Here is a 27,536-nt window from a genome sequence, read left to right on the forward strand (position 1 = left end):
GAAGGCAGCATCAGGTGAACAGTGGCGGCCGTAAAGGAGGCACACCGAGTGCTTGTACTGTGAAGCAGGTCCGCTACGAACCAGAGAAGCATTGAGATGAACGTGGCGGTCCACATTAGTCTCCCAAAACAACCCTCTTCTTTAACCAACTTGTATCCAAATTATTTGCATTGAACTGAAATATTCAGTTTGTAATATATCCCCCCCACCCTCTCTATCTGCCTGTCTCCCACCTCTATCACTGCCAAATTGGGAGCCTGTCTCTATGACAACGTAGTACAGGCGGGGTTTGCAGAGGCAACCAGTCCTCAGTCGGCATCACCGCCCCAAACCTCCACACTGCATCACGCCCTGAGTGGAATGGAAGAAAAGGACAAGAAAGAAAATGTATGTAGCTTTGAAATTGTGATTGAAATTGTGATGTGATGCGTAATATCTGACTCCGGCATGGCTTATTGAGAGAAATAAAGAAATGTAGTGTGTGCAGCTGAGTCACTGACAGTTTATAACGTGGATCAATAAAGCCATTGTTACCAGCGGTGCCATATGTTGCAGCTCACCGCATATTCCGACATCAGCCGGCTGCATGATCAAAGAGCCTCGTACAGTAATAATCTAGTGTGTTGAGCCAGGTAGATGTACCAGGCCTCATCCTGTGTGACCGCTCGTCTGGACGTGAAACATCTCTATTGTTTCTCAGGGGGAGTATACCGGAGAGATAAAGGGAGGACTGCGGCCTTCAATGAAGCTGCTTGTTATGGGAATTATTAACCAAAAACCCAAGAAGTAAGTGCACACCTTTTCTTTTCATTTTGTCATAAAAAATGCGGATTATACATTATTGATATAGCCTACTGTTGCACACATGATGTGGCAACCATGCAGTTAAAGTTATGAAAGGGGGAAAAACAAGGCTCCGGCTGGTTTTAAAACAGGATTTCAGATGTTGTCTATGTTTGAGTGCATAACCACAGTCCCTGTTTTGTTATATCGTTGTAATGCCAGTGTGTTTCCTAATTATGGGTTGGTATGTTTGGTATGGTTGAGCTGCAAAATCCCATGAAATCTGAAAATCTGAGTCACACTGGAATTTTCTTTGGTTGATAACATCAATCGTCTATTTACTCAGTGAGTCATCCGTTAAGTTCCAGTAAAAGATGACAATTAGGCTGCTTGCAAAAAGAAACATATACTGTGCCGCAGATCTTTTTTAAGAAACATCAAACATCAACACAATTCCCTGCAAAATGACAGATTTGTACAGAATATTGTTGTTTATAATAAGGTTCTAGCTTTTTAGGGCCAAAGACAGAGCCGTGTATATGATGACTGTAATCATTCACAGTAAAAGTAGTAATATCTTATAAAATACTCTGATACAAGTAAATGTAAGTGAATGCACTGAAGTAATGGCAACGTAGTGTACTTAAAGTATAAAAAGTAAAAGTACTCATGATGCCCCTGTCAGTTTCGTATTTTTAAATAAAGTACCTCAAAGTTGTACAAAGTTGGAGTAAATGTACCTTCAACCACTGAAAATTGGGTGCAGAAATTAGGAGTTTTATAAATACTTCTGCAGGAAAAAACAAACATCCCTTTTAACATCTTTATTATTAAGTTGTGGGCTTAAACTCATGATCAACTATTCTTCAAATTACAACAGTATACAGTTGAGATAAATACCAGAAGATGTCACTGTTCTCTTAAGAAAACGACGTAGATTTATAACGTAGTTGATTCCACCAGCAGTAAATAATAAAGTAATATAGTAATGTACAATAAAAGGGAGACAAATAGAAAAGCTACATGATGTCAGCAGTGCTGGAGGAAGTATTCAGATCCTTTACTAGAGTACTAATACCACACTGTAGAAATACTCAAGTAAAAGTCCTGCATTAAAAATGTTACTTCAGTAAAATGTTGTATAATTTAATCAGAAAATGCACTTTAAGTATTAAAAGTATTCAATGCATTAAAGTGACTGCGGATAAATATCCCAATTAAATCCCAATTTCTTTTATTACTCAACTTATAAACATTATAAATGTATCGGGTGGTTATTGTTTGGCTTCTATGATTTGTTATAAACGGTTATAAATGCGTTCACAATTACCCGAAGTCCAAAGTGACACCTTCACAGTGTTTGTTTTGTCCAAACCTCCAAACAATTAAACATTAAAGTAAATAATCTAAATGTAAAATGGGCAAATCTTAAAATAAAATCTAGGAGTAAAGCTGCATGTCTTGACCTTTGACCCATCCTCGATGTCTCGTGTGTGTGTGTGTGTGTGTGTGTGTGTGTGTGTGTGTGTGTGTGTGTGTGCGTGTGTGTGTGTGTGTGTGTGCGTGAGCAGCATGGAGGTGGTTCTGTCCAGTGAGCCTCAGGACGAGGACACAGACGGCGACGTGGGACTTCAGTTGAAGGTGAGCTTCGTGGACAAGGCCGTCCATCGCAACGCTCGCCTGGCTGGAAAGTGGGGAAGACCTGAAACTACCCTCTCCTACTTTCCGTTTGCAGCTGGAGAATCCTTCAAGGTACGTTCAGAGTCTCGGACATCGAGGTGCCACAGTTCAAGTAAGAATCAATCATTATGGTTCAAAAGGAAAAAATATCTGTCCTGCCTCTATTTCTCACCGCGATGATCTCTGATCTCTGCATGGTCTTAAATATTAAAACGTAATTTTCCTTGAGAGTTACTGGAGCTCTTCCCGTGGTTCAGTGCAAGTTATTTTTAATGGAAGATGAATTCAAAATAGAAAGGTTCACGATTAAACATTATTTCATCTTTGTCCAATCCCCATCACAGCTTCCCCTCCAATCCTGGTCAGAAATGCAGTAAATATTTATATTTTTTTAATGAATGAAAGGTCAAGCAGGACTGATGAAAACAAGCAAATGTCAATACAGAATGAGGAATAAAGACCCCCAAGAAAAAGCACCCAGGTCCCACTAACACCGTTACTGCACTTCTTTCTGTTTCCAGATGTTACAGTAAGCTTCTTTCTGCAGATACACTCTGAATGACAACATCATCTTCAAACATGCACGAAAGGCAAATCTGCTCCAAGCGACAGGAAGTAATAATCAGCCACTGATTTTGAACAATTTTTGTTGCTTCAAAATCCAGAAATCACCTGCCATGCCATCAAAAAACAAGACCTACTTGAATTCATGCTGCAGAGAATGTAACAGGGAGATTATTTATTATGATCGAGTTCGTCTGACCCTGAAGGCAGCACCACAAGACGCTTTTAGATTCTGCCCTCAAAGCCACTAAAAACAAGATTTATTTATATAACGTCACATATTCATGACTGAGTAAACCACAAGCACAGTTCAGGAGAGTGAGAGAGGGAGAGGGGTGGAAGCCAAATACAGAAAATAAAAATAACCAAAACCCTTTATAGAAACAGATTGAGAAAATAGGCTTTCATGGCCTTTAAAGTAGTGAGCAACTTAAACTTTCCATATCCTGCAGGACAATCTGTGACTTCTTCATCCACGATTCATGTTTTTGCATGAAATATAAACCCTGACCTTCTCCTCTCTTCCTCCTCTCCTCCTCCTCTCTTTCTCCTCACCTCCTCCTCTCTTCCTCCTCTCCTCCTCTCTTCATCCTCTCCTCCTCCTCACCTCCTCCTCTCCTCCTCTCCTTCTCCTCTCCTCCTCCTCCTCTCCTCCTCCTCTTCCTCCTCCTCTCCTCCTCCTCACCTCCTCTCCTCCTCTCCTCCTCACCTCCTCCTCTCCTCCTCCTCTCCTTCTCCTCTCCTTCTCCTCTCCTCCTCCTCCTCCTCTCCTTCTCCTCTCCTTCTCCTCTCCTCCTCCTCTCTTCCTCCTTTCTTCCTCCTCTCCTTCTCCTCTCCTCCTCCTCCTCTCCTCCTCCTCTCTTCCTCCTCTCTTCCTCCTCTCCTCCTCCTCTTCTCCTCCTCCTCTCCTCCTGTTAGATGGAGATCGTTTGTGAGCACCAGCAGTTTCGCATCTTGGTGGACGGACAGCCTCTGTGCGGATTCACCCACCGGCTCTCCCGGCTCGCCTCCCTCACTGCCTTACGGGTCTCCGGAGACTTCCAGCTCACCAAGGTGGCCTAGCACCCGCACCCGCAACGGTGCCAACGGTTAGAATAGAGCTAATTTGAATGAATTAACCCGTGACGGGCCTGTGGGGGAACAGAGTGACGCCTGCCTCGTAATCACGTGTTAAGTGCCTTCACTAGATTACCTGTTTGGGGACTTGAAGTTAGACTGAATGTAACAGTCTTCTATGTCTTAAATAAACCAAGGAATGTGATTTGAACTCTTTGTGGTCTAAACGATAGTATGTTCCCTTCCCGATGAACATTTGCACAGACGTGATGCGTCACTGCTGAAAGGAGTGCTGCATCCGTCTGTGTGCATTCGAGTCTCAGACGTCTGTCTTTGATTTCTCTGGAGTTAACTTTTGAAAGCACTTACGTTTACGAGCGCCCGCATGAAGATGAATGTTTCTGAAACCCACCGATTGTCATTCTGTGCCCGACTCAGTCCTGTAACAAGGTGTAATAATGTAAAGCGATTGGTGTAGTGTATGAGGGGCCGTTTAGGCCATAACTATTGAGACACTCTCACACATACTACTGAAACACTCTCACACGCACTACTGAAACACTTACACACATACTACTGAAACACTCGTACACTCACTACTGAAACACTTACACACATACTACTGAAACACTCTCACACGCACTACTGAAACACTTACACACATACTACTGAAACACTCGTACACTCACTACTGAAACACTTACACACATACTACTGAAACACTCTCACACGCACTACTGAAACACTTACACACATACTACTGAAACACTCGTACACTCACTACTGAAACACTTACACACATACTACTGAAACACTCTCACACGCACTACTGAAACACTTACACACATACTAATGAAACACTCTTACACTCACTACTGAAACACTTACACACATACTAATGAAACACTCGTACATTCACTAGTGAAACACTCACGGTCACTACTGAAATTACTTGTATGAATACATGTGAGACGCTTGCACATCCTCATGTAAGAGCATACATACATATAACTGAAAACAGATAGATACGTATACATGTTTCACTTGTATGCATGTAAGCATTTCATATGTATGTGTATATGACACAGAAGTATTGTAGTAGTGAGTGTACAAGCGGTTCAATAGTGAATGTGCGAGTGTTTCAGTAGTATGTGTGTAAGTATTTCAGTAGTGCGTGTGAGAGTGTCTCAATAGTGCGTGTGAGAGTGTCTCAATAGATATGGCCTAAACGGCCCCTCATAGTAGTGCATGCCAGTAACACACACACACACACACACACACACGCACACACACACACACACACACACACACACACACACACACACACAGTTTGTCCATATTAAACACAGAGCTTATTGTACCACTATCATCTTTTATCTTTGTGGAAGCCACTGACGCCCACTCGCTCATGTACTTTTATTTTCCCCATGAGCTAATTCTGTGTGAACGTTTCATATTGACTTTACTTCACCGCAATAAATCACTTTTGTTGTTATTTGTTTGGTCGTCTTCCCGCTTTGCGGTCGAGTAACTTCTTTACTTTGAGCCTGACTGTGCAGCTTCTTGTAACATGAGGTGTTGCGTCGCTTATGAGTTCACTGGAACAAGCCTGTAAACCAACAACAGCTCAGCTTGAGTCATTCAGCTGATAACGTTCGGACTCGGCTTGCAGAGTGGGAGTGACTGCTGGGAGCAGCCGGTCTGAACTCAAACTTGATGATTGGGACAAATACCACCTGAGGCCTTATCTTGTCTCTACTTGTCCTGGTGTCAGAGCCTCTTACTTAAGTTAAAGGTGCATAAAAGCATACAGGGGTTTTGCAGTGTTCCCCGAGTTAAATCAAAGACCTTTTAAGACCTCACAGATTACAATTTAACACCTGTTTCAGAGTCAAGTTGGACAAAGTATGAAACTATGATGGGAGAATCAATAAGTGTACTTTGTTTTTATTAGATCCACATTGTCCCAGTACTTCTCAGTAGTATATATCAATAATTTCTACGTGGATAAGTGGATGAAAACCGATGGATCAACCAATGAAGGGTCAGTTATTTAAATTGCTAAATCAGCGCTTCAAACAGCCAGCTTCGTGACTGAAACTCCACAGAGAATTATTAATGTGTGAATAATCCACCGCTACAGAAACATTTCATAACAAATACTACTGTCTATTGTATACCAAAGAACACTTTTAAAGACTTTTGTATGCCTTTTAGGGACTGTTTTCTTTTAAGAAACACAATACTCAGGACTCATTAAGATCTGCAGAAACGCTGTCACCTACAAGTAAACGTCCTTTTAAAAGGTACATCAGTATTATCAGATGTTTAGAGGAAAATGTATCCCATAGACATCTGAAAGATGACAAAGGCCACGCAGGGGTTTTGTTTTGGAAGGAGTCGTAAGAACAAACGGTTTGGAATATGTCTAATTATTCATTCATATATTTTACAAGCCTGTAATGTGTTGTTTTGGGTAGAATATTCATCTGCTGGCATATAAAAGTAATGGAGCAAAAAGTTAAATATTTATCTCTGAAATGTAGAAGAGAAGAAGTATCAAGTCGCAGAAAATGTAATTACTGAAGTAAAGTCAAAGTACCAAACATTATATACTGAAGTATATACTTGAGTAAATGTACTTTCACCACTGGTGTCTGGAGTTGTGAACGTGGAGAATAAAGTCAAAATGAATTTTATGGTTTATTAAGAAACACATCTTGAGCTCGTTGAGCTTTTAAACAAACACAAAAATACAGAATAATCAAACTGATATACTGAGAAGTGTTCTGTGATCACTAACACATTTAAAGCAATGTAAACGACATGATCCCGTTTTGCTGCTCCCGTATACATTCATGGAATGTGTAAATCCTTCTTCATATCTGGATTAATGAGCTGGTTAATAATAAGTTGTAACCGCTCTACGTCTGCTGTCTGATCGCATCTATCCAGTCCGTCTTGTGCTGCTGGGTCGGAGCCTGCATGAAGTAGTGTGTGTCTGACTGGGTGATGATCTTGAACAAGTTGCCTTGAACGTTGCCTTTCACACCTGTGTGTGAGGAGCAATCGGAGAAGGAGAACTTCATTAGGGTCGAAGAACAGACGTCATGCAGTCACAGTTCAATACAAAATCCAGTTGACGTGTTTTTGTTTCGGAATAAATCATTTTTAAAAAACTGAAAACTTGACGAGAAAGACATGTTGAAATAAATAAAATGAATGAATGATGAATCGAAAATAACCGTCTGTCTTAAATACCTCAAAAGGTGGATTACATTTCATAAGGAGCACATTCAGTATTTTTTTTAATCTGTGTCTCAATACTTTCTGACTTTCCCCTCCCTCATGGTTAGGTATATTACTTTCCTTTAAATATTAAAAGGCAAATCATTACCGAAATCTGCTGGCCACTGTTGTTTTTTAGCAAACTGGAGTAAATTATGCATTTATTGGGGGCAATTCCTGTAGGAAATATGGTGCTCTATTATATAGTTACAGCAGCAGGATTAACTCCAATTAATTGTGTTGAAGGAACAAATACGTATATCAGGCTTTGGATACACAGACAATATTTTGTTACCATTAATTCATGAAATAATAAAAAATACATTAACAATACACATATTGAAGACTTTAGTAAATGTATCTCAAATGCACAGAGACTAAGTTTTCAATACTGAAACCGTCTCGGTCTCCTGCTTCCACTTCATCACACAACGCAATTGTATAAACTCAAGAAGGAAGCCGTGACACAAAAGAAAACAACATTTCTTCCTGTCGTGTAACTATTTGCTTGAACAGCTTAATTTTTGGAAGCGTTCAAACTTCACTGGCGTGGCAGACAGTGACTCACCTGAGGGAACTCCGTTATCGTCCAGAGAAGACACCAGACAGGATCGCAGAGAGAAGCCGCCAGCGGGGCTGATGTCATCCTGAGTGACGCACGACAGGAAGTGGATAAGACTGAGTCAGATCAATGGAAATTAATTACAGAGACTTTAAAGGGATGACTGCTGCAAAAGAAAACAGCTGCTTTGTTTTTGCATCTCCTCTTGTCACCATTTAAGCATTCATTGAAGTCATGCGATCTAGTAATTAACATTAACGTGGGCTGCTGTACACTCACCTTGGTTGGATCATAATAGTGAAGGTAAGCCGGCTCTGAACGCAGCACAAACAGTCGCAGCTTCCAGTTCTTCCTCCTGTGTCCCTGTGTTTGAAGGCCGAGGGTTAGTGTGATGGCTATAAAAAGGCTTCTAAGTTGTAGTTCAAATAAGTCTGCATTTTCTGCAACCCTTAACTCAACAATACATCCTTCTTAAATGGATCACATTAAATCACATTAATGGACTTCATTAATGTGATCTAATACATGTTGACATAACTTTTCCTATTTAGTTACATACTTATGTATTTATTCTCAGGGCATTTTCTTTATATAATGATAATACTACTACTACTAATAATACAATAAAATAAAATAAAATAATAATATTTCTGTGTGCTTACCTGTTTCAGTAGATATCCTCTCTTGATCACTTTTCCACTCAGCTCCACTGCAGACCGCGAAGACTCTGCCTTCACACTCCCTCTCTTCTTTAAGCTGTCAGACTGTGATGAAACGCAGACGTGTCGTGGATTAATTACAACTCTGCTTAATAAATGCATCCAAACGTGTCTGTAATGCATGTGGATATTCTCAGTGTGGCATCATGCAGCAGCAAAGGTGCTGGAGGTCAGCACTCAGAGACCTCCTGGGACTCACAAAGCTGTACAGCGCGGTGGAGTCGTCCAGGAACTGCTCGCTGAGGCCGGCGGTGCGGAGAGCCTCCACACTCTTCAGGCCGACGGTCCGCAGGGAGCCCTCCTCCAGCAGGGCCGAGGCCAGCGTCATGGCCTCCACACGGGTCAGAGTCAGCTGCATGAACACCAGCCAGTCCACCACGGCTGAACCTGCAGGGACGGCACACATGTTCAAGTCTGTGTGCGACACCGGATCCATGTACACGTTGATCCAGTAGAGAGATGGAAAAATTGATATCCACTTGGACATTTCAAATACTGTACACAAATCTGCAGAGGAAATAGCCTAATGTACATAAAAGTTGCCAGGTTTTAATAGAGGGTTAAAACGGGTTATTTCATAGAACCATCCAAATATAAAATCACATTTCATATGGACAGTAAAATAAAGATATGTAGAGATAAATATATTATATGTATAAAGAAGACATTAACATTAAAGGCAAACTGCTCAAAGAAAAATATCACTGCACTAAACCTGTTTCATTCATTCATAATGTTTTAACTGACTGTATTTTCCTTTTCATCGTGGCTGTGGATGCATTATTATGTACCTTTGATATAATGTTCAAAAGGTGCTGCATTAAAAAAAAAAACATTTTAGTTGACTGGGACCAAAACAACCGACTAAAAACAACGGGTACACAACCTAATTTAATTAAAAATGATAGCTAAAGTTCCAGCCTTAGTTCCATAAGATCATTTATTATTGTTATTTTCATCCTCATTGATTTCACCGGCATCACAACCAAACTGCAATATTAAGAAGGTGGATTCATAATGTTTCCGAGCAACCATCACCTGCAGACGACTAGAGAAGTTGCAACGGCTCACCTGAGAAACAGTTGCTGTAAGTGTTGCCTTGCTCCACGTGGTTGCTCATGTTGATGCCGCTGTGGACGTCGTACATGGAGTCCAACACCTTGCTTTAAAAGAGACCAAGAGATGCAGCGGAGACAGTGAGATGTCTGCAGGCGAAGGCACCGTTAACGTGTCGGTGTGGGTGAAAGTCTCGTGTGCACGGCTGACCTCAGGTCAATGTTGTGGAACTGGGATCCAGCAGGATCCTGCTGCTGCTTTGGCGCCTTCGCACCTTCAGATGTCTGCAGCTTGTCCACCGCAGCGGTGATGTCACCGGCCCAGTCATCTCTCTCCTCCCGGGAACAAGCCTCCAAAAAATGATCCACCCCATTCTTTGTCTGGAGCTTGAACACCAGCTGGGAAACATATGTATGGATGCTTAGAGCTGTTGACAAGTTTAGACAAAAAACAGCCCGAGGCAACACTGAGCCTCAGCTGGTGGGCACAGTGGCTTCTAGCAATAAAAACATAAACAAAACACTGAATAGAAAACATATATATACATCCATGTGTTGTCTACGCATGTGTAATCTTACTGTGTCTTGTGAATATTTCTGCAAATATATTTATGTTTATATTATATTATAATATATATATTTATAATTATGAAAGCAAATTAATGAATGGCTTTTTAGTGGGTTTGTGGAATCTTGGTCCCTGTTTTGTGTTGTTATTTTCTCCCCTTTCCTATGTTGTTCACAAAGAAACTTCCCCCTGGGGATGAATAAAGTATCTATCTATCTATCTATCTATCTATCTATCTATCTATCTATCTATCTATCTATCTATCTATCTATTTCATAAACGAGGAAATCAGACAGAAAACTGTTTGTAATGAAATGTTTTAGATCATAAAATAACCCTAACGATTTCATTTTAGGGGAAAGTTGCCATCGCTTAAAGAGGACACACTTCACTTAAACTAAGAATACACTGATCATTTCTTCAAGGTTCGAATGCGGGGTGGCACAATATACCGGTATTGATCACTATTATAACTATATATTGATAACAGCAATATTTCAAATGGGAGATATTGACAACTTGTAAATGATATTGTGTAAATAACACAGCTCCTCTTCATCATTTCCTTTACTTTCCATTCTCAAGTTGAAGATGAATATGAATGAAAGCATTATTATTATTTTTCTTAAATGTTAACGATAATATCGTTATCGTGAGTTATTATTGGCCTCGATGAAAATCTGATATTGTGACTTCTTGAAAAGTATAAAAGTAACAGTAACAGTAAAAGTCTGGAATGACTCACCGGTCGGTTCTCGTGCTCCAGGAAAGGACAAGTCATAACGCAGTCCTCCAGGAGGATTTCCCCTCGCTGGCACGAGTCCCTTTTGCCTCCTTCGTACTTGTAATACAGCAGCTTGTCCGGCATCAGCACGAACCAGCGCGCCTTCCAGTTGTGAACAAGATGGCCCTGGAACCATCAAAAGGGATCATAAGTGGGTCACATTCTCAGAAAATCAACATACTCCTCTGTCTTGCTGTTATATATATATATATCTTCTTATTGCCATTATATGAGCCCAAAGAGCCACAACTCGTACCCTCTTCACCAGGAATCCTTCTCTGAGAGTCATGTTCTTCTTGTCTGGGTCCATTCTGTTCACTGTGTTCTTGGCAATTGAGCTTTGCACGTTCCTGCCTGCTCAAGTTTTTAAATGGAGAGGAGAGTGCGTCACCCTGGTCACACACACACACACACACACACACACACACGCACGCACGCACGCACACACACACACGCACGCACACACACTTTGCTCAACACTGGGAGGCCAATCAAATCCTGCACTTTCTTCCAGTCACCAAGGGAGGGCGCTGTGACTCCTTCAGAGGCTGAAGCACAGGTGAGGATTGTTTCAATAAAATAATATTAAATTAAATAAGAGTTACACAGTAATTGCAAAATGAATAACCTGTCATATAAACAGGGATCTAAAGAAATATGTGGGCTATGCATAATGAGACGTATAACTGTATAGGCCGTAAATCAGTAGGTAAAACAGTAAATACAAGTATATAAAGGTAAAGTGACAATAGTGACAATAGTGACAATAGCTCGTGAATCTTGTTTGAATTATGAATTTCTGAAAAGCATTGAGGTAATGTTCGTAATGTTCTGTCCACAGGAGCAGGATTGGCTTTTAGCTCAATGTAATTACAGTTTATACCTGCACTATGTGTCTGTGTGTGTGTGTGTGTGTGTGTGTGTGTGTGTGTGTGTGTGTGTGTGTGTGTGTGTGTGTGTGTGTGTGTGTGTGCGTGCGTGTGTGTGTGTGTGTGTGTGTGTGTGTGTGTGCGTTGAAAAAAAAGGGGAAATCTTTCTAAACCGAAAGCTCAAAAGAAGTTCAGTATCAAATTCACTATGTGAAGAATTCACATCCAGGAGATGAATCTGCAGGAAACATTCTTGCTCACAGAAGAAAGTTGTTGTTTTGTTACCCCATTTTGATGAAAGACCAGCAGCTGGTGGTCGACCAGAGCGAATCAGCTTTGTAGCAGCTGTACCCAGTAGCAGGACAAAGTGCACGTATTACTGGTTGAAGTGAGTAATGTGGTCGGTATGTGGTCGGTGCAGCATTGTTACGGAGACTCCTGCTTCTGCAGCCACATGAGGCCCTGCTGGACATTACTCTGCCAATAAACCTCTCCACTGCGCTCACGCTCGAATTCTTTCAGCTTATATTGCTGTAAAAAAAGAAAGAAAAATAAACAGATGCAAATAGTTGTAGCTACAATCTGGTAAAGTGCATCAAATGGTGACATTTATGTTTTAACTGTACATGGTCCCTTTTAAATAAAGGTGCTTTGGTAACTTAACATTTACCCTCAAATTCATTGTGTATTTGGCAGATCTACAACATTCACTCTCTTTTAGCTCTGTTTTGGTCTCCACCAAAACCTGAGGGAAATATCTGTCTTCTTAGCTGCTAACTTAGTCTGTCTGTCGTAGTTTCGCAGGAGCGTTTTATAAAACAACAACGATGAGTTAAGAGACGCTAAAACACTCCTCTGCCTTCAGGGGAAGTGCAGTGAGGTGATATTACACCTTTCACATTCATTTATTTCAATGTTACTACAATGATATTAATTAGACTTTTTATGTTAAATTATTTATAATTGTCCTAGGACCTAGAACCAATATTTCTCTAATTTGAAGCCAACATGTGCAACATATGAACTGTTCGGACTTTAGCGCCCCCTTGTGGCAGTATCACGCACTTCAACACAATGTCTATTGTCTATGTGGCGTCATTTATCGAGGGATATTTTTACTCTGCAATTTCTAGGATGCTGAGAGGATAAGCCAGGTCATATTCTTCCTTTGTTCTTGGAGTAAACATGACAACCATTAGGGATTGTTTCTTTTCTGCAGCGGATTAATACACATTCAGTGCTTTAGTGAGTATTTCCTTCAGCAGGATGTTGTATTTTTAATTTTATTAAAATTAACTACAGTTCAAATTTTCATAGTTTTTCATTCATCTTATTAGATGGGATGATGCAATTTGACATTCCAATACAGATCACAACTCTTTCCAGTGTGTCTCATTGATGTTTTTTTTTTATTAATGTGTGAAAAACAAAGGATCTTTAAGAGTCAGTATGTCATGCTTTACATACACAGACGGTACTTGTTGGCCTGGCTCTTTTTTCAAGAGAGCTGTTAACAGCCAGAGTATTGCCAGACTTCTCCTGTATCTTTAATATACATTTATATTTTCTTCAGTCGTGATGCTTTTGACTTAAAATACAACTTTCATTGATGTTGTCTTGTTTTGGAGGTGTGAGCTACAGCAATGGATCGCTAGGATATGAATAGTTTTGACAGTCGAAATGCTATACCGTCACATAATCGTGGAAAATGCCCATCAAAAACCCTGCAGGATTACTTTCCAACAGATTGTCAGCGAGTTTTAATAAGCTTCGTGGGTCGTGTGTGTCATGTAATGTTACATAAACCCGTTATTTTGAATGGAAACCAGAGGAAGGGCCTTCGTGTGTGAGGAGAGAAGCATGAATCTCACAGCTCTGCTCTCTGCTCCAGGACTCCTGTAAACTCTCCGTTGTGTCTCCCAGGTGAAGGAACTCACAGACACAAGAATGAGGTTATAAGACAACCGGAATGTGCAGCACACTCACTGTGGCAACCGGACAAATGAGTGACGGGGAAAACAATCTGTTCAGCACAAAGAGGAACAATAACCCCCCCCCCCCACACACACACAAAAAAAAATCCTGCTTGGGAGACTCAAGCACCTTATCCTGAGTCAAAGTCAAACAAGCTCCTCTGAGTGTTCAGTCACGGGTTAAGGTGTGTCTGGAATGCCCTCTGTGTAACATTAACCATAAATCAAACATTAATTACATAAAATAAAGATGACAGTGTTTTGGCACGCCAGGATATGAAGGGCTCTGACGCAGGCCAGCTCATGTTGTCCTGGTCACACACACACACACACACACACACTTTAAACACAAACACCCACCGGACTGTTTTCTTGGTCCACAGACTTATTGTTCACTGGGTGTCTGTTTGCGTGTCCACGTCTACAGCTGGTCACACAGAGCACATCGCCAGTCAATCTCATGCTTTATGAGACTGAGCTGGAGCCAGGATTCCGTCTGGGATGACAAACCTCCGGGTTTTACCCCCCCCAAAAAATATAGTAATAATGTTCACAAACCTCCTCAAACTTTCACACGTTCCCTGCAATAAGATTTCTTTCATCTTTGTAGGAAAGTAACACACAGTGACATTAAATTGTCCTTTATGATAAAGGGTGAAAGTGTAAAACAGGATGTTGCAGAGCCAGGGGGAGGAGAAGCAGATTATCTTGCTGTTTGCCGTGAGATTTCTCAACCTGTGGCCTCCTCAATAAAAAGGGTGACACTGTGGTTTTATGGCTGTTGACCTATACTGAGTGCAACGAGTGAAATGTACACGCTGAAGGTCGCGGTCTGGTTTCCTTTCACGTGATTACCCCTCATTCACATAAAATCCCAGAATTATGGCGCAAGCTTAAAGTGATCCTCGTCTTGATTTGGATTCTGCTGAGACGAAACGTCACCTGCACACTCGCACTTGAGCATTTAATCATTCATTAACGCTCCGCTCGCTTCCTCCTTTCAATAAACACACAGACTGACTTGACGTTTCCAAACGACATCTACTTTTAATCACTAAAACTGTCAACATTTATACATTAAATACATACAAGAAAATAAAGTGCTTTCATCAAAAGCGTACAGCTGCGGTTTGATACGGTTCACTGTATTCTACAGTAAAAGGGTGGGAAATAAAGGATACATCGAGTGATATTTGTATTTCTCTCATTGTCAACAAATACCACGAAAAGACCAAAAACCAACAGCGGACTGATTCTCCTACAAAGTCATATCGCTGACTCCTCAATTCATTGTCCAAAAACTATTACAACATATCACTAGCTAGCAGACCAAATGTGTATTAATCCGCGACTTAAAATAGTCCCTGAAAATACACTATTTACAGTTTAAAGCGGCTACAAATGGTAAATAAACTGTATTTATGAAGTGATATTTTTTTTAGATAAGAGGCTCTGAAAGCCAACTGTACTCAACCTTCTCAGCAACTAGCTGGTGAACACAGTCAGCATTTAACAGGTTAAGAGTCAGATTTATCCCTCCGGAGTTGGTGGAGAGCAAAAACAAAGCTAAAAAAAGATATTAAATATTGGACTTTACAACTGTTGGCCGTATCAACTTGAGAGAAGATAATATTGTGTTCACAGCTTGTTTCCGCTTCACAACAAGTGGCCAACACATTCAGCTATTGCACGTTTAAGTTTATGTTTGCTGAGGGTGTTTCAGGGAATGATAGCACCTTTAAAAAAAATAAATAAAAATGAAACTGTGGTCATGACTAGTATTTAAAGATTTACAACTTCAGCGGAAAAAAGTACCCACAAAATGAATTAACGGAGTGGTTTATTTTGGTATGTTTGTTTGGTTTGTTGACAATAAGAGAAACACAGATTACCTTCAGCCTTAACCTTTGAGATGGGATGATTACAGAGTTTGGCTCTATGGTGACTTTCTCTGCTTGTAAACGTTCTATCTAATTGAAAGTGACAAAAGCTTTCCCTAAAAATAAAAAAAAAGCACGTGAGTTCCAAAATACAGCATTACGTACAGCTAAATGCTACGAAGCTGACTTTGTTAACTTTTGTCCACACAAAAAAACAACCCCAGAAACTTCCAGCGATTAAACTTTGTTCAAAAGCCCCCATATTTACAACCGAGCACCTGAAGCGTGGCAATCTGGTGTTCAGAGCACGTTGAGGCGTTTACAGGTCAGGCGCGTCGGAGACGACTCTGTTGGCGCACGAGGCCGCACGAGGCCGCACAAGGCCGCACGAGGCCGCAAGAGGCCGCAAGAGGCCGCAAGAGGCCGCGCTCAGGCGGCGCTCAGGCGGCGCTCAGGCGGCGCTCAGGCGGCGCTCAGACGGCGCTCAGGCGGCGCTCAGGCGGTGCCATGCAGACACCACTTTCTCTGGGTGAGCCATCGTGTCCTTCCACTGCTCCGCTGCTTCTGGGACGGGGCTGTCGAATCCCAGCAGGACCTGCCAGGAGCATCGGGAAGGCAATCGTCCTTTAGCTTGTTGCATTTTGAGTCAGCTTTAAGTCAGTGTGTGTGTGTGTGTGTGTGTGTGCGTGTGTGGAGGTGAGGCCTCGAGAACTTTTCCCCCATCGATACTTGGTCTGGTGTGACCAGTAGCTCAATGGTTGGTTAATGATTAATAGATAAATAGTTAATGAGATAAAATAGAAATGACTGCGTTTAACTACTTTACTGATTGTATGATTCTCCCTACTGTGACGCTTCGTGGAAACAGACCACAAAATGAAGGGAAACGTGTGTGATTACCACTTGTGGCCACAGCGGCGGTTCATCAGAGGTCACTTAGTCTTTAAGTGTGATCATTTGACTCTTCGTCCACATATATTGGTATTAACGATGCTGCCGATTCTTTGCGGCGTTATTAAAAACTCAAATTAACAACCTTCAGTTTAAATGCCAGGAAGTTATTCAGTTTGCTTTAGGAGTATTTTATGCATTTTGGGACGTTAAACCTTCTGAAACAGCTTGAGATCATGGGCTACTCTAGGGTGTGTTAGCAGCTCCGTATCTCAGTAAAAAAACATACTTGCATAAAAATAATTGATTTACCAAAGAAATATTTGAACAGTAAGATATATGAGTAAAAAAGTTAACTTAAATTGCAGATGTACAGACTAGTTTTATTCATTGTACATTTATTTTTTTACTCTTAAGCCAACATGGACGGGAAGTGTTTAATCTGCTGAGGAAAAATATGGAAATTTGAACTTTGAAAACTTTGAAAAATCCATCTTTTGATGGCGACCATGTGACACTATGATCCAAAGATCCAAAACAGTTGCTAAATGGACCTTGAAGTGAGTAATGACAGCCACCTATGAATGAGGCCTGCACTGGGAAATATTACAAACAATAATAAAAAAAGTTAAACAAATCTTAAAAAGCACCATTAACGTGGCGTCAGAACATCTCACCTGTCCGAGACACTGTTTCCTCCTGACCGAACTCCGGCTGTAGAGTTTGACTGACAGCGAGCAGGCGTGGTCCAACGAGGCCAAGTGGAAGTGAAACGTCTCGGGCCATTTACACTGCCCCCCCAAGGCCTTCAGGACGCGGGTCTTCTTCTTCACCACCACCCGCCCCAACTGGTGCATCTCCACTTTGATGAAAAAGGCTTCAGAGGAGGAAACAACGGTGCGTTAGTCAAAGATGAGTTCCTCTTGTTCTTGTTGCCGTACAGCCTTTCACATTAGACCTGTTCCAGACCGACAGTACCTTGGGTGAGCGGGGAGGAGGATGTCGGGAGGTTTTGGGCGGCGAGGACCTGGAGCTGGATGCGTCCGTTGACTGGCTGAAAACAGGATGTGAGCTGCAACTCAGCGTGGCACAGCTGAAAGATGAATATTCAATTATATATTTATATATAGTATATTCAGATGTGTATAAAATCTTTGAAGTTTTCATGGCACAAAAAAACCCTCGATTTTCGTGTCCTTCATTGCGAAAAATATCAAATCTTTAATGGATGTTTGTCACAGTGATGGATTTGCCAAACAAGATATTAAAGGTAAGTGGCAGTTAAACAAAACCTGCAGCGCCGAGTTGACATTTCCGTGTCCTCGAGCATCCAGGAAAGTGTACGACAAGATATGAACGTATACTGTATGTGTCATCCGTTATGAGTATTTCCCTTCGCCACATAGGAAGCGGGCAGTGCTCTCTGCATGTTGCTCTGGAATAAAAATACTTCTACGTGAACATTACGCAATAGAGACCGGCATCAAATAAACATGTTGCCGTTGAAGATGCATCACACATCATCAGGTTTGTAGCAGCGTTCAGAGTTTAATGGTCTGTCGCAGTTTTCAAACGACAATCAGCTTTCAGCTGTTTGATGTCGGTTGTAGATTCACTGGAAGAGTTTGTGGCTTTAAAGCTGCAACAGTTTGACCTTTAATTATTGGACAAAAATATGTAATAATAACAAAAAAAAGGTCATAAGAATGTGCATCAACCGGCCAGGTTATGATGTGGAACCAGCAGTTTGAGGTGCTATTAGTTATTACATCTGACTTGAAAAGGTTGATGTATATAATGTATAGTGATTTGTTATGGTACATTCTAAAAACGTTATTGTGACTCATAGACATATAATACAGAGCAGATTAGGATTAATTAACATTGTGTTAATTATACCTTCTAATATTGATGCTAGCCATGTGTCAATGGGGTTTTGTTCATGGTCCCCAGAGGAATGAAAACACCCGTAAATAAGTTTTCTTTTGAAAATTCTGGTTCCTCGTCTCCAAGTCAAAGGTAGTATGAATGTGTTTGGGGGGTTTGATGCCTGAAATAAGGTCTGTGGTTTACACGAGCTTAAGACATTTTAACGTTTTGTTCTACGACATAAAGGACGTGAATTTTGAAGCTTTTACGTGTCTTAAAAAAAGGTGTTTGCTATCAAGTGGCTCAGTGAGACGACAGGTCGGCAACATAAACCTCTAACACGCCAAACACGTGTTCCTCTTCACCGTGCTTAGAATTGTTAGAGGCGTTCGTTTGTGTATCATAAACATTTGTTTTGCCAAACAGCTCATTTTCTGCAATAATCCAAAAAACAATGGTAAAATCCCATTGACCTTTTGTCAACTTCTTCCCTTTGTGTTTAGAGCTAAATGCCAAACCCTGACACACTAAAGTGCACGGGTGAATATGTTAAACCTGCTAAACATCAGCTTGCTACATTAGCCTTTCATCACAATGACTGAGTACAGCCTCGCAGGACTCATCTCGGTCCACCAGCTGCTCCACTTCTTCTCAAAAATGATGCTGATATTCTTCCTGTTCAAGACTTCGAAGAGTTCAGCTTTCTTGACCCTTCAGAGCTTCAACTGACTGACAGTGATTTGGACAATTTGGGCCTTTTGTGTCCGCAAGATGGGTAAAATCAGAAAGACGATTCACCGTCGGATCCGCTAAGTACAGAAACAGTTCACATTTTACTGCATCCACTTATCAACAAAACCACTCTGAAATGGTTTGAGGTTTGACCTACTTTCCATGTCTTTATATTTCCAGAATCTAGTTTCTTCTCTCCAATAAAAGCACGTTTCCCCAATTCCCTTGATAATGAATCCCCTTCCTCCTTTTTCCTGTGATAAAGGCCGAGAGTACAGTGCATGCCAGTGGGCTGCAATGCATCATGGGGCCAAGTTTTATGAGGCGCACACAGGGGTTTGTCGTGACTGTGCTCATGCAAAGGGGTGATAAAAGACAGCAGCCAACAGAGGAAACGATGGACAATAAGTAATAAAAGTCCTGGATTATTCCCACACGGCAAGTTTTTCCTCTTGGCCACAACAGCTGCAGAGCAGCAGGTAAGACACGCTCAGCCAACACAGCTGACTTTAATGATCCTTGGACTTTTTCCTCCAGAGCCACCATAAGGGTTGAAATTTGGGGTCAAATATCTAAAAAAACTATGGGATGTATTGTAGTGATTTTCAGTCCAGACATGCATTTTCCCTTCGGGATGAATTGTCCTCTCTTTGCTGATCCTCTGACTTTTCACCAAGCAACATCATTAGGTCAAAATCATTTCTGTTTCTGCTGTGTTTTTGTAGGCCAACCAGGAAGTTGGCATCACACTGGTTCCACCAACAAAAAGGGACTTTTCCCATTTGATTTGGGTTATTTATGATATTTACACGTCAGACCAATAACAGGCTTCAGTGCCACAGGCCCGACTCATAAACACGTGAAGTGGACACTCACGGAGGATTTGGACGGAGGGTTGAGCTCCAGCCAGTGCTCCGTCTCCTGAGGGCCGAGCTGTCGCAGGGAGAGGACGCACTCGGCCACCGTACGCTTCTTGGGGTTGTGCGTCTGCAGTCGCAGCACCAGAGCACTGCAGCGCAACTGCTGGAGATGCAGCGCAAACACGAAGGTCTCCATGAAGGACGCGTCCTACAGAGCGGGGGGAGTCAAATGTGATGTCTTTCCCACAACTCATTCAGGAATAATATATCCAATCTGATGCAAACTGTTCAACCGGAATAAAACCCCTGCAAAGAATAGTTCAATAGTTGTTTTTTATTAATAATCCTTCGCTTAAAACATAGCGGAATAAAATCTGAGAGACGACTCAATGGACATAAAACATCAGGTTCTTTACCTGACAGTAGTCCTTTATCGAGCTCTTGAACTGTATCGGTTTGGGGATGGTGATGATCCCTTTAAATCCAATCGTATGTTGTTCCACTGCATCCGGAAGCAGGTTGAGCTCTGAACACTGATAAAGAATAAAGGAAAAGAACGTTTGAGTCGAGGCAGGTCAAATCTATTTATACGCCACAGTGCTCCGAAGCAAACTAAAATACAAGATAAATACAAAAACAAGCATCCCGTTGCTCTGATACATCAATCCTGTATGTGTGAGTACATCTTTTGGTTTTTTATTGTTTTTATTTTTATTTATTTTGTATTGTTTTTGCTATTTCTAGAGACTGCTAATGTTAAAATACACTTTTCTTTTTTTAAACCATTATTTAGGCAAAATGAGCTCCATTTATGTTCCAGGAAGGAATCACTCTTTTGACATAATGTCACACAACAAGAGTATTTGTGTGCGCAGCGCTGACCAAAATAAATTCAAAATAAATCTGGATATCGGGTGTGGAAAACGTTTCCCCCATTTTTCATGTTTGCGCATGTTCATTGCGCAATTCGTGCACGTCTCTGCATTAAAGCCATACGACTATAAAACCCCAAAAAATATAACAAAATCAAAAAGATTGATTGTACGAGACACACACAGATACACTGGTCACTGTGTTTTGGCATCAATGAGGAAAGTTCGGTGTCTTTTTTTTCTCCTGAGTGTCCGAGGCAAAGTCAATGGAGCGCTGAGAGAAGCAAACAGAGAGCTGTGATTTCTGAAACACAAAGGTTTCATTGAGAAATGCTGCAGCCGAGGCACAATGGAGCTGATTGTGTCCTCCTCTCACAGCGTGTAACCTCACCTGGACCACGGTGATCCACACCTGCTCCAGAGCCTCCTGGTAGTTCACTCGGACGCACACCTTCCCCAAGTCACGCTCGTCCCCAGACAGGGTGATGGAGTCTGTAAGCACATTGCTGGATGTTATTGGATGTAATGGTGGAGCTATATGAGCGATAACATATGTACGCTTTTGCACCAAATTATTCTTTAGCCAAAGATTTTTCTCATGTATTTAAATAGTTACAAAGTACATTGAATTTGACTTTTTCTCCTCTCGTTATCTATTACATCTATTTCATTAAGGCTTCCTTCCAGCTCCATTAATGAAAAAGCAACACTGTTTTATTATTATTATATTATATTATTATATAATGCAAGGATTCAAGGACAATTCATCGTCGTTATGCAACACAGGGTTGCACCACTAAATGCAATTGTAGCCCTTTTTGCTAGACGAGAACAACATGACAAACAAAACAGTAGTGCATTCCTGTCAATATTTAAAAAAATGTGCATCAGGAGGAGCGTAAACAGCGGGAACAAAACAATTCCCCGTGCAATATGGCCGACATCTTGACACTTTCCTTCAACTTTTGACTACGTTTGAGCACCAAGCATCACTGACACAAACAAAAAACACACAATGTCATACAAATGATTTATCTCTTATTATGACTAAGCTGCCTCTCCTTAATAATAATACAATAATAATACACTTTTTATGGAACAAGACTTATCTCTGAAGCTCAATGGTGGACCTTAGTGAAAGCATTTGCAATTATTACTGCGTCTTCCCTTTCATGAGCGCACAATGCAGAGTGATCGTAATCAGACTTACTAGAAAGTATGAAAAGGGACGATCGAGACAAAAGTGTATTTTACCAAGGCTGCTTTCAATGGAGCCAATCAGGGAGGATGTGCTGCTGAGGATGCTGGAGACGGAGTCCAATCGCTGCAGGTGAACCCCCAAAAACACATAAAGATGGTTATCCTTGACCAAGAGTACAGTACAGTACGCTATCGGCTCCGTGAGGCTGTAGCTAAATGAGCTAAATGCTAACGATGTTTAGAAGGTGCAACGTTAACTACGCTTGTCTTTCGTGACATTGCTAACAATTGCTAATTTACAATAAAACCAAAGTGTAGACGAGGCTGATGAAAATGTAATTTGTTTTTCAGGTGTGGTGTCATCAACCAAAGCATTGGACAAGTTATTACAATTCATCCTGTGGGGAATATGAATACCTGAACCAAGTTTCAGTAGTTTTCACTCATAACAGGCAAATGTCAACCTCCTTGTGTCGCTAGAGGAAACGTCCACAAGTCACCAAAGTCCTGAGGATTCGTCTGCTGTGGCTCATGAATGTCTGTACCACATTTTATTACTATCTATCCAACATTTTTTTTAGATATTTATGTTTGGACAACAGTGACAGACCAACCGATATTGACATCTGTAATGAACACTCTCTCGCCACCGAAATTTTAAAAAAGGCCGTCTTAACTGGTTCTTATTGCATTCTTCTTATTTCAAACCCTCATTCAGGAAACCCGGGTTTATTTGTTTACTGTCATATCTTTGACAAAGGAGTGCCTTCACTGTTTTCATTAAATGCTGTTTGCTCATATTGTTGCCAAGCAAAGCATTCGGGCTAACAGTAATTGTACACCCACTGCACGTCGCTCCGAAGACGTCAACAGAAATGAAAGGTAAATAGAAATATATCTGTGTCGGTTCGCAATAAGCAAAACAAGCAGTGCGTTGCTTTGACGTTGCTCTTTTCAAAGTGCGCGCATTGAATGAGACATTATAACGTTTATCAAGGTTTTGGGCGAGACGTTGGATTGATTGTTGGCAACACAGCCTCAACTATAAGGAGCTGTTGATACTACACCACATCCTTTAAAGAACAAAGAAATACGCCCCAACATACTCTTTGTTTTCCTTATTACTGATAAAATAGCACTTTGTCCAAGACTCTATGGATGATTCATATGCAGCAAACAGAGATACATTCAGGGACAGCTGGAGGATTAAGTGCTGAAGCTGAAATTAAGATTTTAAATACAGACAGATACTTTTTTCAGAATGACCGACAAGCTTACTTCCATTCACATCCAGTAATAAATAGAGGAACTCTTGGGGAGTTTTATTGTTATTTTAAAGACTCAAACAAGATGCCCAACTGAGACATAATCAATAAAATACACAGTTAAAATAGGTTTTGATTTCAGTGTTCTCCTGGTTTAATAAAGAGTGTAAAAGACATGTAATGATATTGTTCTTTACCCTCAACTTAGGATCAGTTAGTATAAAAAATGTATAAATAAAACGGTTGTCCACAACAGACAAATCAAACACTGGCTCTAATAAGATTAGTATGTAATGACAATTTGGGATTTTGGGGTGAACTGTCCCTTTTAAATATAGTTCATCTCCTTTTTTCCAACTCTTCCGGGTGGAATGACCCTCTAACTTTATGCCGTAAATCAAAACGCCAGCTTGCGAGGCTTGTTTGACATATGTTCCTCTCTGCTGTTGAGGACAGTGGAAACTAAAACTATATTTAGTCTTGGTTGACACATGGTGAGAAACGCTGACTGAATAGAGATTAGATAGTGAAGTCTCACCTGCATGTGAATTTGAGGGCTGGACAGATCAAACATGGAGCTGCTGAGTCGCTGCTCGCCGTCCACATTCAGAGTCCAACCTGGAAGCAAAACATCAACCCACAATGACGTGGTTTAATTAAGTCTGTCTGCAGATATCTGTCATTAAATCAGCAATACATGGATACAGTACTATTTGTTTAATACACTTTTATGCATTACTGTCAATAGAATATGTCTTTATTCCTTTTTTACCTCATCACAAATATTTCCTGTACTATACCACAAATAAGTGTCTATTTTGTGTTTAGGAATAGGCATATAACGTTGATATCCAGACACAAACTTCCTGATTTCACATGACATTATTTTATTGTAAATATTTTGCTTGTTTTGCATTTGAAAAAATAGTTTAGAGTCACAACTGAAGAGAAGCACGGAGGAGCTTTCTGCTACCTGGACTTTGGGGCCCGGGGTCTCTGTTCTTCAGTGTGCCGTGGCGGGTTGATCCGGGGGAGATGGACTCGGCCGGCTGACCCTGATGGAGGCTGGACTCGGGGCTGTAGGTGAACTGACTGGAGCCCAGCAGCTCTGCTTTCCTCTGGGCGTACGTACACCGGGCTGAACCTGCAGACAGACAGCAGCTGGAGGTCAACGTGCCTCCTCTTTTTGACCAAATTATTCTTTTCAGTAAACTAAAAGACTGCAGCCATTCATTTAGAAACAGGATATCCTGGTACTTGTGTACTCAAACGTCAGGCTATACAGCGGTAGCCTCTGAGCTGATTTTAATGAAACTTCGACACATGAGGCATTACAGCCCTGTGGAGCGGGGTGGAGTAAAATGTGTCACCTTGCCTACTGACCTGTTGTATAGTTATTCAATGTTGTAAAAATACCTCTAACATACATTGGATGGGGAACTTTTAACACACATCCCGCTGGTGAATGGCCTGATGGGGGCGCTGTTGAAGTGAAAATACATCGCACATCCGGATCTTTCTTAATCCGACCTTAATCCAAAGCTAACAGACATCTGGAGAATCTCAGGTCGAAGAAATTGACACAAATCGAGCTACAGAGAACCAACCAATTGCAAATGAGTATCTATAAATATGAGTATCAATAAATCACAAGAAAAGCCATCAGCTTTCAAAAGCAGACAGAGTTGTTTTAGAAGCTCCAGAATATATTTAAACATTCTGTGATGTATCTTTTCTAAACCACCAGAGAAAGAGAAAACAAAACCACACGTAACGATAACAGACATTTGATTGGCCAAATATTGGTTCTCTATATGAACATAAAGCCCCAAAGCTGGTCTGATCAAATGTGGAAAACTGATTTTCACCCTCAAAATCCAGCCAATCCTGGCAGTAATGTACTGAATGAAGCACGAGAGAAACCACGCTTGCAATATAATATAATATAAGTCACGAGTGACGTGTTGTGTGTTCAATGTGACCAGAGACACTGTAATGAATGGCAGAATGTGCCAGTCCAACCTTTAAGTCAACACACACATCTAAGACAGGTTACCACATTGTTGCTCATTGCACTTCATTCATATTTGATGGTGAGATGTACACATTGAAGCTCTGACAATATGAAATCCTCTTTCACGCAGACAAAAGGAGAACAGCCATGCTGATGTACGTACTCTGCGGACCGGACTGTAAATTGGCGTAGCGGGAGCCTCTGGGTTGGATGTAGGAGGCCTTGAAGGTCGGCAGGACGAACGGCACATCCCTGCCGTCCGGGGGCAGCTTGGACAGGAGGTAGTCTTCTGTGACCCCCCTCCTGCCTCCATCCAGCTCACACCCCGATGCCTTAGGAGGCATCTTCAGCGCGATCACTTGAAAGCACAGAGGGGGGGGGGGGGTCAAGTCATACAACCAGAACCAAAATGTCTGACATGCAGCTGCATGCGCAGGACGCCATGCGTACCTTGAGTCTCCTGCTCCCTCCCCTTCTTCTTTGTGAACTTCTTGCAGCAGTCTTTGAGGCACTCCATGGCTGCAACTGGAAATATTTCCACGATGAAAGAGTAAGCGGAGGTCAGAGTTTACACAGTAAACAGTGATACCGGCAAACCTTTAGGGATCTAATCAGGAGTTGATAACACTCGAGATACTAAAATGTGTTATGGCGCCCCAAAATGTGGCAATCGTATATATACGATACTTATATACCACACTTTTTATATACCAAAATGTTGTCAACTCCCAAATCACCCAAATTTGGCCTACAATTTGATAAATTCCCAATTTTCGTTGTCGAGTGGCACTATTGTCAAATTTAGCATAGTGTACCAAAAATGTGTTGTCATGTTCCTAAACATTTATCTAATTTTCACAAAAAGAAAGATTGTATTGCACACCAACAATATATTATTTGATGGAACCCACAAATATAATGCCTCTTTGTCAGTTTTTAAAAATCTTTTCGAGGTCACCAAAAATACCCAAATATAAACATTTTGTATAATCCCAAATGTTGTTATAGTGCTTCCCCATTGCTAAAATTTGATATTGCGCCCCAAAATGTGTTATTCTCAAATGTGCTCTAATAACACCATCAAAAATGAGTTGTTCAAAATTTGATATAATCCTCAAAATAGTTGTTGTTCCTCACAAATTCGCCCAAATAGCTATATTGAGTACACAAAATGTGTACACACACATTTTGTGTACTCATCAATACAAGCATATATTGTTATAATCTCACAATTATTATTATTGTACCAATAAACCCCAATGTTTGTTATTGATTAAATAGATTCATCCCAATCAGTGTCACGGTGCTTTATTTCTCTGTCATTACCGAGATGATATTTTAGGGTTATGATCAAACTTTTTCCTGAAAAAGCTAAACCGTAGCTAAAATAAGGACAACATCTTAATTCGCTTTGAGGATTAATTGGGATATTGTCAAACTGCAAAAAAGAAAAAAGTGCAGTGAGTTTGAATTATTTCTTTTCCTCACAACCAATGGTCAACAAACACCGCTTTATGTGTGCGGACATATGAGGGAATTTGACATCTAAATGCAATCAATCAACTCGAACTTCACGCAACACAAGCAGGAACAATGTGAACTTACCGGAGCGATGTTTTCACTCTCAGAGGATCAGGTTTGCAGCACCGAGCAGCGCTTTCACCGGCGGATGGAGAGAACTGACAGCGAGCTCTGCGGGTTATGGAGCACTTTAGTAACAGGTCTCTCTCTCTCTCTCTCTCTCTCTCTCTCCCTCTCTCTCCCTCTCTCTCTCTCTCTCTCTCTCCCTCCCTATCTTCTCCTCCCTCCCTCTCCCTCTCTTCCCCTCCCTCTCCCTTACTCTCTCTCTTCTCCTCCCTTCCCTCCCTCTCTCTCTCTCTCTCTCCCTCCCTATCTTCTCCTCCCTCCCTCTCCCTCTCTCTCCCCCTCTCTCTCTCCCTATCTTCTCCTCCCTCCCTCTCCCTCTCTCTCCCCCTCTCTCCCTCCCTATCTTCTCCTCCCTCCCTCTCCCTCTCTCTCCCCCTCTATCTTCTCCTCCCTCCCTCTCCCTTC

The 27,536-nt window shown here is 41.3% G+C and overlaps 3 protein-coding genes across 3 annotated transcripts; 1 reads left to right on the plus strand and 2 right to left on the minus strand.

Annotated features, from left to right (window-relative positions):
* Positions 1-288: 288 nt before the first annotated feature.
* Positions 289-4,462, plus strand: si:ch211-10a23.2 (uncharacterized protein LOC567812 homolog). Its single transcript, XM_034562751.1, has 4 exons — positions 289-387; positions 701-786; positions 2,355-2,535; positions 3,946-4,462. The coding sequence occupies exons 1-4, from the start codon at positions 361-363 to the stop codon at positions 4,087-4,089; spliced, it is 438 nt and encodes a 145-aa protein (XP_034418642.1). The 5' UTR covers positions 289-360; the 3' UTR covers positions 4,090-4,462.
* A 2,311-nt stretch (positions 4,463-6,773) lies between these two features.
* plek2 (pleckstrin 2) lies at positions 6,774-11,425 on the minus strand. Its single transcript, XM_034563441.1, has 9 exons — positions 11,316-11,425; positions 11,021-11,185; positions 9,919-10,106; positions 9,724-9,815; positions 8,852-9,039; positions 8,596-8,697; positions 8,213-8,296; positions 7,940-8,018; positions 6,774-7,135 (listed from the first exon to the last, which is right to left on the minus strand). The coding sequence occupies exons 1-9, from the start codon at positions 11,367-11,369 to the stop codon at positions 7,008-7,010; spliced, it is 1,080 nt and encodes a 359-aa protein (XP_034419332.1). The 5' UTR covers positions 11,370-11,425; the 3' UTR covers positions 6,774-7,007.
* A 3,500-nt stretch (positions 11,426-14,925) lies between these two features.
* On the minus strand, positions 14,926-27,240 carry LOC117751727 (tandem C2 domains nuclear protein). Its single transcript, XM_034563705.1, has 12 exons — positions 27,090-27,240; positions 25,935-26,009; positions 25,648-25,842; positions 24,444-24,614; positions 24,009-24,088; positions 22,260-22,329; positions 21,397-21,497; positions 20,550-20,666; positions 20,150-20,341; positions 17,651-17,765; positions 17,350-17,549; positions 14,926-16,376 (listed from the first exon to the last, which is right to left on the minus strand). The coding sequence occupies exons 2-12, from the start codon at positions 25,999-26,001 to the stop codon at positions 16,266-16,268; spliced, it is 1,419 nt and encodes a 472-aa protein (XP_034419596.1). The 5' UTR covers positions 26,002-26,009; positions 27,090-27,240; the 3' UTR covers positions 14,926-16,265.
* Between the last annotated feature and the right edge of the window lie 296 nt (positions 27,241-27,536).

The sequence above is a fragment of the Cyclopterus lumpus genome, chromosome 22 (genome assembly GCF_009769545.1).
Source record: "Cyclopterus lumpus isolate fCycLum1 chromosome 22, fCycLum1.pri, whole genome shotgun sequence".
NCBI lineage: Eukaryota > Metazoa > Chordata > Actinopteri > Perciformes > Cyclopteridae > Cyclopterus > Cyclopterus lumpus.

Excerpts from the sequence above, each read along its gene's own strand:
- si:ch211-10a23.2 (XM_034562751.1), top strand. The coding sequence starts at position 361 with ATGGAAGAAAAGGACAAGAAAGAAAAT. Across the intron at positions 388-700 it reads AAAAGGACAAGAAAGAAAAT|GGGGAGTATACCGGAGAGAT; the intron begins GTATGTAGCTTT and ends ATTGTTTCTCAG. Across the intron at positions 2,536-3,945 it reads CAGCTGGAGAATCCTTCAAG|ATGGAGATCGTTTGTGAGCA; the intron begins GTACGTTCAGAG and ends TCCTCCTGTTAG.
- plek2 (XM_034563441.1), bottom strand. The coding sequence starts at position 11,369 with ATGGACCCAGACAAGAAGAACATGACTCTCAGAGAAGGATTCCTGGTG. Across the intron at positions 9,040-9,723 it reads TTACAGCAACTGTTTCTCAG|GTTCAGCCGTGGTGGACTGG; the intron begins GTGAGCCGTTGC and ends CCGTCCCTGCAG. Across the intron at positions 8,019-8,212 it reads ACTATTATGATCCAACCAAG|GATGACATCAGCCCCGCTGG; the intron begins GTGAGTGTACAG and ends TGCGTCACTCAG.
- LOC117751727 (XM_034563705.1), bottom strand. The coding sequence starts at position 26,001 with ATGGAGTGCCTCAAAGACTGCTGCAAGAAGTTCACAAAGAAGAAGGGG. Across the intron at positions 24,615-25,647 it reads TTTACAGTCCGGTCCGCAGA|GTTCAGCCCGGTGTACGTAC; the intron begins GTACGTACATCA and ends GTCTGTCTGCAG. Across the intron at positions 21,498-22,259 it reads CTCCATTGAAAGCAGCCTTG|ACTCCATCACCCTGTCTGGG; the intron begins GTAAAATACACT and ends ATGTGCTTACAG.